Consider the following 12,151-nt stretch of genomic DNA (forward strand, 5'->3'; position numbering starts at 1 on the left):
CCTGCACCACTTTTTGATTGTACACAGTGTGAGTAGATCACAAGCAACACGCCCACTAATAGCACCCTATTCTTCGGACCATAGGGCACGCTGGAATATTAGGCCCACTGCCGATAAGGAGGTCCATATTCATAGAAAAGGTACACTGAAGGAACTGGGATTTTCCTGAAGGAACTCTCCTGAAGGAATCAATAAAGTACTATCTATCTATCACTGGCTTATAAGGCGCATTAAATCCTATCTTATATTTTTAAAATACTTTATTGTTATCAAAATAACATGTAATGGTGGTTCTTTGGTCAAAATGTTGCATGAATTATTATTTACAGAAGGTCTCTTCAGGATGCCCCTTTTTGTGGACGGTCTTATTTATGTGCCTCCACTTCGACTGCTTCTTCTTCCCATCAACCATTTTTTAGTATTAGTGCTTCCATACAGAGTCTACTGACAGATATACGTTCGAACTATACGCTACTTTGTGTTAGAAATGGCAACAGTGGAGGATGAATGCCTCGCAACAAGAGGATAGAGAAAAAGAAGGACCTTATTGACTACGGCGTTGGTGCAGACACGCGCACATTTTCTAAACTTATGGAAATCCCAAATATGCACCAGCAGCACCCAAAAGGAAATAAAAGTTGTTTTTGCATAATAGGTCGAAACAAAATGCCAGATAATGTCTCCTAATAGGTGCCTGTGGAGGGGGGCGTGGCCTGCAGCGAAGCGGGGTGTGCCAGGACCACCCTCGAAGTCAGCGACAGGTGCGTAGATGGCCCACCTGGGCCTTGTTATTTAATCACCTGTCGCTCTGTATAAGCAGCAACCGGGAGGAGAGACGTTGCTGGAGATGGAAGGAGAGCGAGATCGAGTCTGCCAGAGGAGAAAAGGTGGAGAGGGTAACGCAGGGGTCGGGAACCTTTTTGGCCGAAAGAGCCAAGAAGCCAAATATTTTGAAATGTATTTCCGTAAGAGCCATATAATATATATTTTTTTAACACTGAACACAACTAAACATGTGCATTTTTAAGTAAGACCAACATTTCTAGAGTACAATAGGTCTCTATTTCTTTGTAATAACATTGTTCATCTGAACCTAACTGTGGAGGGGTGTGGCCTGTGGGCCAGCAGCGAAGCGGGGTGTTGCCAGGACCAGCCTCGAAATCAGCGACAGGTGCGTAGATGGCCCGCCTGGGCCTTGTTATCTAATCACCTGTCGCTCTGTTATAAGCAGCAGCCAGGAGGAGAGACAGGGTTGGAGCTGGAGCCAGAGCGCAAGCGAAAGAGAAAAATACAATTGCTGGAAAGCAACTGAGAGACTTATTGAAAAATAAAACAATATTGTAACCCTGAAACAGGCTTTCATGTCAGTGCTTGGTGGTCTGAAGAACCCCCAGGAGAGCAAGCCTCACACTAACCAATAATAAATAAATACCTTTTTACAATTAACGCAACTTCTTGAACATAAAAAAAGCGTTATTTTTAACACTGTGATTACAAGCGGAATCATTCATTACTTATCGTGTTAAGCAATGTCAGCTCAGATTTATCCGAGAGCCAGATGCAGTCATCAAAAGAGCCACATCTGGCTCGCGAGACATAGGTTCCCTACCCCTGGGTTAACGGATTTCCGGTTTCTCGGCGTGCACACACAGGAGGAATTTAGTTGGAACATTAAAACCACAACCACCACCAAGAAAGCACAGCAGAGACTGTACTTTCTGAAAGTGTTCAGGAATAACGATCAGACTCAAACTTTTGGTGTCATTCCATCGTTGCTCCATAGCAAGCATCCTGATGTACTGCATGTGTGTGTGGTTTGACAGTCGCACAGTCTCTAACCGGAAAGCCCTCCGAAGGGTTGTTAATGTGGGCCTACCGAGGATGTCGTGGTGGTTTGTGCAGCCCTTTGAGACACTAGTGATTTAGGGCTATATAAGTAAACATTGATTGATTGATAACACAGCCCAAAAAAATCATTTGTTTGCCCACTCCCCACCCAGGAAGATTTGTACAGCTCTCACTGTCTTAGTTGGGCTAAAAACATTCTAAGGGATCTGTCAAACCCAGAACACAAACACTTTGACTTATTGCCATCAGGCAGACGTTCCAGGTCTCTAAAAGCTCGGACTTAACAGTGCTTAACACCGCAAATACCGTGTTTTAGTAATGATGTGCAAAGTACATGTACTCAACACCACCCTTTTCCTTATAATCACCAAATGTGTTCCACTTTACTGTTTCTGCCTCTGATGTTCAATGTCTGCAATATGTGCCTCTCTTCCCACAGGGTCTTTGCAACCTACTGTTTTTTGTTTTGTCTCCAAAAGCTGCTACGGTGGGTGTGTGTGTGCTTGCATGTGTGTAAGATTGTCGGCCTATTCTTTTTTTATGGTTTTAATGTTAAATTATTTCTGCACTTTATTAGTTTGTACTGCAAATTTCATTGTACTGGTGCAATGACAATAAAGACAATTCAATTCAATTCAAAAGGCGCAATGTCCTTTTATGAGAAAATAAAAGGATGTTAAGTGCGCCTTATAGTTGTCTAGCATGTGGTATTTGGATCTTAACCAATTTAGCCCATTAATCTTTTGCTTTTTCTTTGGCTTTTGGTTACATTTATGCCAAAAAAGATATGCATCCCTTGTGAGGGCTCTGCATAACAAGTAAAGAATTAGCTCTACTGGCCTTAATCCAAAGAGGATCATTAGGTCTTCAAAAAATTATTTGATTTTGTAATTATAGCCAGACCTGTGTTTATTTCTGTCCCTGACGGTTTCAGCCACAACTGTTGCCTTCCTCGGAGGTTGCCTTTAGCTTTTTGCAACGCTGATTGTGAAATAAGTATCAGCCTCGTCAAATACACTGCAGTTTCGTAACACATGTCACTTATTTGAAGTTGTGTTTACTTTGTATGGCATCAATTTCAGTGATTTTACATCGTTAAACCGAGTTTGTTTCACAATGTAAAATCAAAAACAGAAACAAGTGGAACTCATACTCCAACAGCCTCCTTCAGCTTCGTTCCCACCGTGTTCCATTTAAGAACTCCTTCATTCCGCACTTCATCCAGCTGTATAATCACTCGCCTAACAGCAATAGGTATCCGTCTCTTGCCTGACCGCTTCAATGTTAGCTACCTCTCTTTGTTTATAATGTATATTTTCTGCTGAATCTACTCTCTATTTTATGCTGGCTTTTTTTGCTGCAGCTGTTACATATGCTGTAATATTGTATATGGTAATTGGGATTTTTTATATATCTTATATATATTATATAAAAATATAATATATTAGTATATATTACATAACGTATTTTTCAGAGTATAAGTTACACCTGCCAAAAATGCATAATAAAGAAGGGAAAACACATATAAGTTGCACTGGCGTATAAGTTGTATTTTGGGGGGAAATTTATTTGATAAAACCCAACACCAAGAATAGACATTGGAAAGGCAATTTAAAATAAATAAAGAATAGTGAACAACAGGCTGAATAAGTGTACGTTATATGAGGCATAAATAACCAACTGAGAAGGTGCCTGCTATGTTAACCTAACATATTATGGTAAGAGTCATTCAAATAACTATAACATATAGAACATGCTATACCTTTACCAAACAATCTGTCCCTCCTATTTGCTAAATCCCATGAAATCTTATACTTCTAGTCTCTTACGTGAATGAGCTAAATAATATTATTCGATATTTTACGGTAATGTGTTAATAATTCCACACATAAGTCGCTCCTGCGACTTATAGTCCGAAAAATACGGTACTGTTTATATAATATGTAAATATTACATATGTTAAATTTGATATTGCTACAATGGTACATTTTTAGTCTGCTTTATACCTGCATTATCCTTTCCATCCTTACCTTTTCCATCCTTTGTAACTGAGCTACTGTGTGGAATAATTTCCTTTTCGATCAAAAAACGTTTGTTTAAGTCTAAGTGATTAAAAAAAATGTTTTATATTGTTTTATGTCTTACAATAACCAGTGGTTGTTTTAGATTTGTAAGCAATATTACTGTTCATTTTTTAAGACTTCCCCCAATGCAGCAAGAGAGGATAAACCTTGCTTTAAAAGGCAATACTGCGAGGATCTAAGTAAAGTAAAACACTGTAACACACTCTGCAGTGCATTTTAACATGCATTTATTTCTAAGAATACACACATTGCAAAATAGCACACCCGTTTCAGGGTTCCTCAGCCTTTATGTTTTACCAACCAAGCAAAGCGAGATATTGATGTGCAAAAACAAAATACCTCTGATCAAACCTTAGCAGGCTAAAAGACTTATATATTGGTGATGTTTTAACTAGTTTCAGTGAACTATGTGAAAAATTTGACCTACCAAAATCTCACCTATTTCGATACTTTCAGGTTCGTAATATTGTTGAATCAAATAGTCTCTCTTTCCCTAATGCTCCACCAAATTCGCTAGCTGATTCAATTTTAGATATTCCCACGAATCAGAAAGGCCTAATTTCCAAAATCTACACCTTAATCTCCCAGTTTGGTAAAACATCTCTTGATAAAATCAGACGGAATTGGGAAGAAGAGCTTGGCAGATCCATAGATGATGGAGATTGGGATTCTGCCTTAACCCAAATTAACAACAGTACATCCTGTTCAAGGCTTTATTTAATACAATTTAAGGTAGCCCACCGTATTTATTTCACTAATTCCAAACTCTCCAAAATATATCCCAATATCTCGGATACTTGTAACAGATGTCACACGTCACCTGCAAACATGACGCACATGTTTTGGTCTTGTCCCCATTTGCTGGATTACTGGACAACTATTTTCAAAAACACCTTGCTAAGGCACTGGATTTAAATCTGACACCATGTGCAGAAATGGCTATTTTTGGGACGGTATCAGATCCCCAAATAAAGAGAAAATTCAAGGATAGTATCGCCTTTGCATCCTTATTAGCACGTAGGAGAATTTTGCTGGAGTGGAAGTCACCTTTCTGCCCCAAAGCCTCCTTATGGCTTAAAGACTTTATGAGGTATTTAGATCTGGAAAAAATAAAGTTCAATCTTAGGGAGGCACCTGAGAAGTTTTATTTTGTTTGGGGCTGTATAGTTGACTACATAGCCAAATTAAAGACGCTACAGGACACATGAAAAGTTCACCTTTCATAAACCAGCTTCTTTTGATTTATTTTTTTATATTCATTCCTGGTGTATATTTACTATCTGCCTATGTTGAGAAGAAAGTGATGTACTAATTATTTTCCATTTGTGACTGTACCTTTAACTTATGTAGGACCTGGGGGGAGGGGGGTTTATGTGTGTATGGGGTATGGGTTGGGTTGCTGTTCTTGGAAGTGGGTGGGGGAAAAAAAGGGGAAAATGTGTTGACTGGTGTTCTATTGTACATTGTAATACCTGTCAAATTCAATAAAAACATTTATAAAAAAAAAAAAAAATACCTCTGATGAGCCACTCGCAGTTCCCGTTGACAGAGTAGTTCCCTGGTCCATCTGTGACGTAGCCAGGTGGTCCCCTCAAAACCTGCCGGTGCCCCTTGCAGTCACCGGACTGGCACTGGGGCGACTTGGCCAACAGCAGGAGCGCCGCGAGGAGGAAGGAGACGACGGGGAGGGGGGAGGCCATCGCTGGCACTGCCTGGGTATTCATAAAGATGTGTGTTCATTGTTTGAGTTGGAGTTTATTTGGAACATGCATGCATACAACAAGATATGCCACAATTTCCAGTGTCTCTATTCAACATGTTCGAAAAGGAGTAGTAAGAAGCAGAGCTTATTTAATCAATCAATGATTACTAATATAGCCCTAAATCACTAGTGTCTCAAAAAGCTGCAGAAACCACAACACAAATCACTACGACATCCCCGGTAAGCCCACATTAATCTTACCCCCTTTCCTTTACAAAGCATTTGCTAAAACTTTTGTTCACGTCCTATTATCAATGTATTCACAATTTACTCCACAAGTAATAGCATTTAAGTCTCATCTTAAAACTCATCTGTATACTCTAGCCTTTAAATAGATCTCATTTTAGACCAGTTGATCTGCCGCTTCTTTTCTTTTTACTCCTATGTCCCCCCCTCCCTTGTGGAGGGGGTCCGGTCCGATAACCATGGATGAAGTACTGGCTGTCCAGAGTCGAGACCCAGGATGGGCCGCTCGTCGGGACCCAGGATGGACCGCTCGCCTGTGTATCGGTTGGGGACATCTCTACGCTGCTGATCCGCCTCCGCTTGAGATGGTTTCCTGTGGACGGGACTCTCGCTGCTGTCTTGGATCCGCTTGAACTGAACTCTCGCGGCTGTGTTGGAGCCACTATGGATTGAACTTTCACAGTATCATGTTAAACCCGCTCGACATCCATTGCTTTCGGTCCCCTAGAGGGGTGGGGTTGCCCACGTCTGAGGTCCTCTCCAAGGTTTCTCATAGTCAGCATTGTCACTGGCGTCCCACTGGATGTGAATTTTCCCTGCCCACTGGGTGTGAGTTTTCCTTGCCCTTTTGTGGGTTCTTCCGAGGATGTTGTAGTCGTAATGATTTGTGCAGTCCTTTGAGACATTTGTGATTTGGGGCTATATAAATAAACATTGATTGATTGAAGTAATAACAATTACAATAAAAATAAAAAAAAATGGTGAAGTAAGTTATATTTCATATGTTGAGATGAGTAAGAATATCTTGAAAATGAATGGATGAATGAAATAAATTCAGAATGTTTATCATGGTTCTTCTTCTTTGTACTTTGTAAACACTTTAACTTTGAAGAATTACATTGTTCTCTAAGATTATATTTCTCCTCTTCTGTTGAGAAGAATGGTTGTACATTTTTAGGTAGCAGATTATAGTTTGCTGAACATATAAATATATTGCACACATGGAATATTGCGCATTGATGTTTTTTATTAGTTGTAGACTCTATTAAAAGTCACAGCACACAACAGTTCCGGGTGTTTATTTCTTTGGGGGGAACAAAACTATTATTGAGTTTGTTTGTAATGTTGTCTGTCTATCTGTGTTGGCCCTGCGATGATGTCAATCAATGTTTACTTATATAGCCCTAAATCACTAGTGTCTCAAAGGGCTGCACAAACCACTACGACATCCTTGGTAGGCCCACATAAGGGCAAGGAAAACTCACACCCAGTGGGACGTCGGTGACAATGATGACTATGAGAACCTTGGAGAGGACGAAAGCAATGGATGTCGAGCGGGTCTAACATGATACTGTGAAAGTTCAATCCATAATGGATCCAAAGCGGATCCAACACAGCAGCGAGAGTCCCGTTCACAGCGGAGCCAGCAGGAAACCATCCCAAGCGGAGGCGGATCAGCAGCGCAGAGATGTCCCCAGCCGATACACAGGCAAGCAGTACATGGATGATGTAGCGACTTGTTCAGGGAAGTACCCCGCCTTCCGCCCGAGGACAGCTGGGATAGGCTCCAGCAACCACCGCGACCCCAAAAGGGACAAGCGGTAGAAAATGGATGGATGGATGTAATGTTGTCTGTGTTGGCCCTGCGATGAGGTGGCGACTTGTCCAGAGGTGTACCTCGCTTCCGCCCAAGGACAGCTGGGATAGGCTCCAGCAACCACCCTGCGATGAGGTGGCGACTTGTCCAGAGGTGTACCCTGCCTTCTGCCCGAGGACAGCTGGGATAGGCTCCAGCAACCACCCTGCGATGAGGTGGCGACCTGTCCAGGTGTAACCCGCTTCCGCCCAAGGACAGCTGGGATAGGCTCCAGCAACCACCGCGACCCCAAAAGGGACAAGCGGTATAAAACGGATGGATGGAAGGGTTTTGATTAGTAATAGAATCTATGGAAAGTCACAGCACACGGGTGTTTATTTCTTTGGGAGAAAAAAAAACTATTATTGAGTTTGTTTGTAATGTTGTGTGTCTATCTGTGTTGGCCCTGCGATGAAGTGGCGACTTGTCCAAGGGTGTACACTGCCTTCTGCCCGAGAACAGCTGAGATAGGCTCCAGCAACCACCGCGACCCCAAAAGGGACAAGCGGTAGTAAACGGATGGATGGATGGGGTTTGATTAGTTGTAGAATCTATGAAAAGTCACAGCACACCATGAATTGATTTACGTAGACCCCGACTTAAAAAAGTTTAAAAACTGATTCGGGTGTTACCATTTAGTGGTCAATTGTACGGAATATCTACTGTACTGTGCAATCTACTAATAAAGGTTTCAATCAATCAATCAATCAAAACAGGTGTTTATTTGTTTGGGAGAAAAAAACTATTAATGAGTTTGTATGTAATGTTGTCTGTCTATCTGTGTTGGCCCTGTGATGAGGTGGCGACTTGTCCAGGCGTGTACCCCGCCCTTCAACCTGAATGTAGCTGAGATAGGCTCTAGCACCCCCCTCAACCCCAAAAGGGACAAGTGGTAGAAAATTGGATGGAAGGATGGGTGGTGCAGTTGTTTTTTTCTTAAAAATATACTATATTGGATCCACTTTGGACTGGATTCTTACGGTTATGTTAGATCCACTATGGACTGGACTTTCACAATATCATGTTAGATCTGCTCGACATCCATTGCTTTCGGTCCCAAAGGTTTCCCATAGTCATCAATGTCGACGTCCCACTGGGGTGGGTTTTCCTTGCTCTTATGTGGGCTCTACCGAGGATGTCGTTGTGGTTTGTGCAGTCCTTTGAGACACTTGTGATTTAGGGCTATATAGATAAACATTGATTGATTGATTGATTGTTTGTAATGTTGTCTATCTGTGTTGGCCCTGCGATTAGGTGGCGACTTGTCCAAGGGTGTACCCCGCCTTCCACCCAAGGACAGCTGGGATAGGCTCCAGCAACCACCGCAACCCCAAATGAGACAAGCGGTAGAACACGGATGGATGAGTTTTGATTAGTTGTAAAATCTATGAAAAGTCATAGCACACGGGTGGTTATTTGTTTGGGAGAGAACAAACTATTATTGAGTTTGTTCGTAATGTTGTCTGTCTATCTGTGTGGAGCCTGCGATGAGGTAGCGACTTGTCCAGGGTGTACACCGCCTTCCGCCCGATTGTAGCTGAGATAGGGACCAGCGCCACCCGCGACCCCATCGGGAATAAGCGATAGAAAATGGATGGATCTAATGTTGTCCGTCTATCTGTGTTGGCCCTGCGATGAGGTGGCGACTTGTCCAAGGGTGTACCCCGCCTTCCGCCCGAGGACAGCTGGGATAGGCTCCAGCAACCACCGCGACCCCAAATGGGACAAGCGGTAGAAAACGGATGGATGAGTTTTGATTAGTTGTAAAATCTATGGAAAGTCACAGCACACGGGTGTTTATTTCTTTGGGAGAAAAAAAAAAACTATTATTGAGTTTGTTTGTAATGTTGTCTGTCTATCTGTGTTGGCCCTGCGATGAGGGGGTGACTTGTCCAGGGGTGTACCCCGCCTTTTGCCCGAGGACAGGTGGGATAGGCACCAGCAACCACTGCGACCCCAAAAGGGACAAGCGGTAGAAAACAGATGGGTTTTGATTAGTTGTAGAATCTATGGAAAGTCACAGCACACGGGTGTTTATTTCTTTGGGAGAAAAAAAAAACTATTATTGAGTTTGTTTGTAATGTTGTCTGTCTATCTGTGTTGGCCGTGCGATGAGGTGGCGACTTGTCCAGGGTGTACACGCCTTCCGCCCGATTGTAGCTGAGATAGGCACCAGTGCCACCCGCGACCCCAAAGGGAATAAGCGGTAGAAATGGATGGATGGATGGATGTAATGTTGTCTGTCTATATGTGTTGGCCCTGCGATGAGGTGGCGACTTGTCCAGGGGTGTACCCCGCCTTCCGCCCAAGGACAGCTGGGATAGGCTCCAGCAACCACCGCGACCCCAAATGGGACAAGCGGTAGAAAACGGATGGATGAGTTTTGATTAGTTGTAAAATCTATGGAAAGTCCCAGCACACGGGTGTTTATTTATTTGTTTGTAATGTTGTCTATCTGTGTTGGCCCTGCGATGAGGTGGCGACTTGTCCAGGGTGTACCCCACCTTCCACCCGACTGTAGCTGAGATAGGCACCAGCGGCCCCCGCGTCCTAAAGGGAATAAGCGGTAGTGAATGGATGGATGGATGTAATGTCTGTCTATATGTGTTGGCCCTGCGATGAGGTGGCGACTTGTCCAGGGGTGTACCCCGCCTTCCGCCCGAGGACAGCTGGGATAGGCACCAGCAACCACCGCGACCCCAAAAGGGACAAGCGGTAGAAAACGGATGGACGGATGGATTTTGATTAGTTGTTGAATCTATGAAAAGTCACAGCACAAGGGGGTTTATTTCTTTGGGAGTAAAAAAACATATTGAATTTGTATGTAATGTCTGTCTATATGTGTTGGCCCTGCGATGAGATGGCGACTTGTCTGGGGTGTACACCGGCTTCCGCCCGATTGTAGCTGAGATAGGCACCAGCGCCCCCCGCAACCCCAAAGGGAATAAGCGGTAGAATTGGATGGATGGATGGGTGGTGCAGGTTTCTTTTTGTTTTTTCAAGCGTGTAATTCTTAAATTTGTGTGCAAAATAATTGAGAGTGAGCATGCTGCTATTGTACACTTTGGCGCTAAAATGATGACAAATGTTGCATTCTTAGAAACAGATTAAAAACAGTGTAAATTAGCATTAAGGCGGCTAGCTCTGCATTAGCCCGATCGCGTTACAGCAATCATGTAACCACGCAAACACTCACACGACATAATTCACATAAATACGTGCTTGCACTCCAATAATTGGGTAAATAAACACCGCGTCACAAAAATAACATTCAATCAGCAGCAAAGTTTAAAGGGCTATGCTATGCTAACAATGCTAACCCCGCTAGCCCTGTTGCCACACTCGCGTTAATACTTACCAATTCCCGTCTCTCTGGCGCCATGACTATTTACATTTTCCGGCAATATCCTCGTCCCGCTGCTCCATGAACCGAGAGTGACTTGACAAGGCGAAGCCTAATAGAAACCACCGGCGAGATCACAACGACGACCCGCTAGCTGGCTAGCTGGCTAGCTGGCTAGCTAGTCCGATCCAGATGCGCAGAAGTCGACGGCTGCAATATCAATCAACAATAATGAATTATTGACTAATACTTGACATAAAAAAACAACGCGGCGGAGTATATTCTCTGCACTCGGTCGCTGTGCAGACGGTTGGATTGAAACGCGTTTTTTTTTTTATAAACAGCGAGGCGACTACAGATGCTTGTTGTTTTGGTTTTGGCCAACACAATAAAAGAGGCGCGACTCAGCAGCTCCCCCAGTGGCGATGGGCAGAACAGACCACACATCTGGACGCTGTACCTGTCAGTAGACGTCAATAAAATACGTACGAAATAAACGACAAATAAGAATAAATAACAGATCGATAATGGTGCAATAAAAACTGACCACATTTCAAAAGAAATGTCAATAGTTATATTCACCGGATAAATTAGTCAATGAATTAAAATGTAAAAGGAAGTAACAAAATTAGCAATTTCAATGATTAGATTGTAGTTCAAATAATGCAAAATAGTTTTGTGTAAATACTGGTTTAATACAAACTGAAACAAGACAAAAAAGATCAAATAAAAAGGTGATGGTATATATATATATATATATATATATATATATATATATATATATACGTGATAAGAATGTATATACATACATATATATGTATATGTGTGTGTGTGATAAGGATCCATCCATCCATCCATCTTCTTCCGTTTATCCGGGTCGGGTCGCGGGGGCAACAGCCTAAGCAGGGAAACCCAGACTTCCCTTTCCCCAGCCACTTCGTCTAGCTCTTCCCGGGGGATCCCGAGGCGTTCCCAGGCCAGCCGGGAGACATAGTCTTCCCAACGTGTCCTGGGTCTTCCCCGTGGCCTCCTACCGGTTGGACGTGCCCTAAACACCTCCCTAGGGAGGCGTTCGGGTGGCATCCTGACCAGATGCCCGAACCACCTCATCTGGCTCCTCTCCATGTGGAGGAGCAGCGGCTTTACTTTGAGTTCCTCCCGGATGGCAGAGCTTCTCACCCTATCTCTAAGGGAGAGCCCCGCCACACGGCGGAGGAAACTCATTTCGGCCGCTTGTACCCGTGATCTTATCCTTTCGGTCATGACCCAAACCTCATGACCATAGGTGAGGA

The 12,151-nt window shown here is 43.1% G+C and overlaps 1 protein-coding gene across 1 annotated transcript in view; it reads right to left on the reverse strand.

Annotated features, from left to right (window-relative positions):
* megf8 (multiple EGF-like-domains 8) overlaps positions 1 to 11,252 on the reverse strand; it is a 69,244-nt gene extending 57,992 nt beyond the window's left edge. Inside the window, exons 1-2 of the mRNA XM_061915059.1 lie at positions 10,875 to 11,252; positions 5,449 to 5,644 (exon numbers count right to left, since the gene is read on the reverse strand). Of these exons, the coding sequence (XP_061771043.1) occupies positions 5,449 to 5,644; positions 10,875 to 10,898 (220 nt within the window). The 5' untranslated portion in view covers positions 10,899 to 11,252. The remainder of the gene's footprint in view (positions 1 to 5,448; positions 5,645 to 10,874) is intronic.
* Positions 11,253 to 12,151: the final 899 nt, after the last annotated feature.

Source organism: Nerophis ophidion, linkage group LG11 (assembly GCF_033978795.1).
Source record: "Nerophis ophidion isolate RoL-2023_Sa linkage group LG11, RoL_Noph_v1.0, whole genome shotgun sequence".
Classification (NCBI taxonomy): Eukaryota; Metazoa; Chordata; class Actinopteri; order Syngnathiformes; family Syngnathidae; genus Nerophis; species Nerophis ophidion.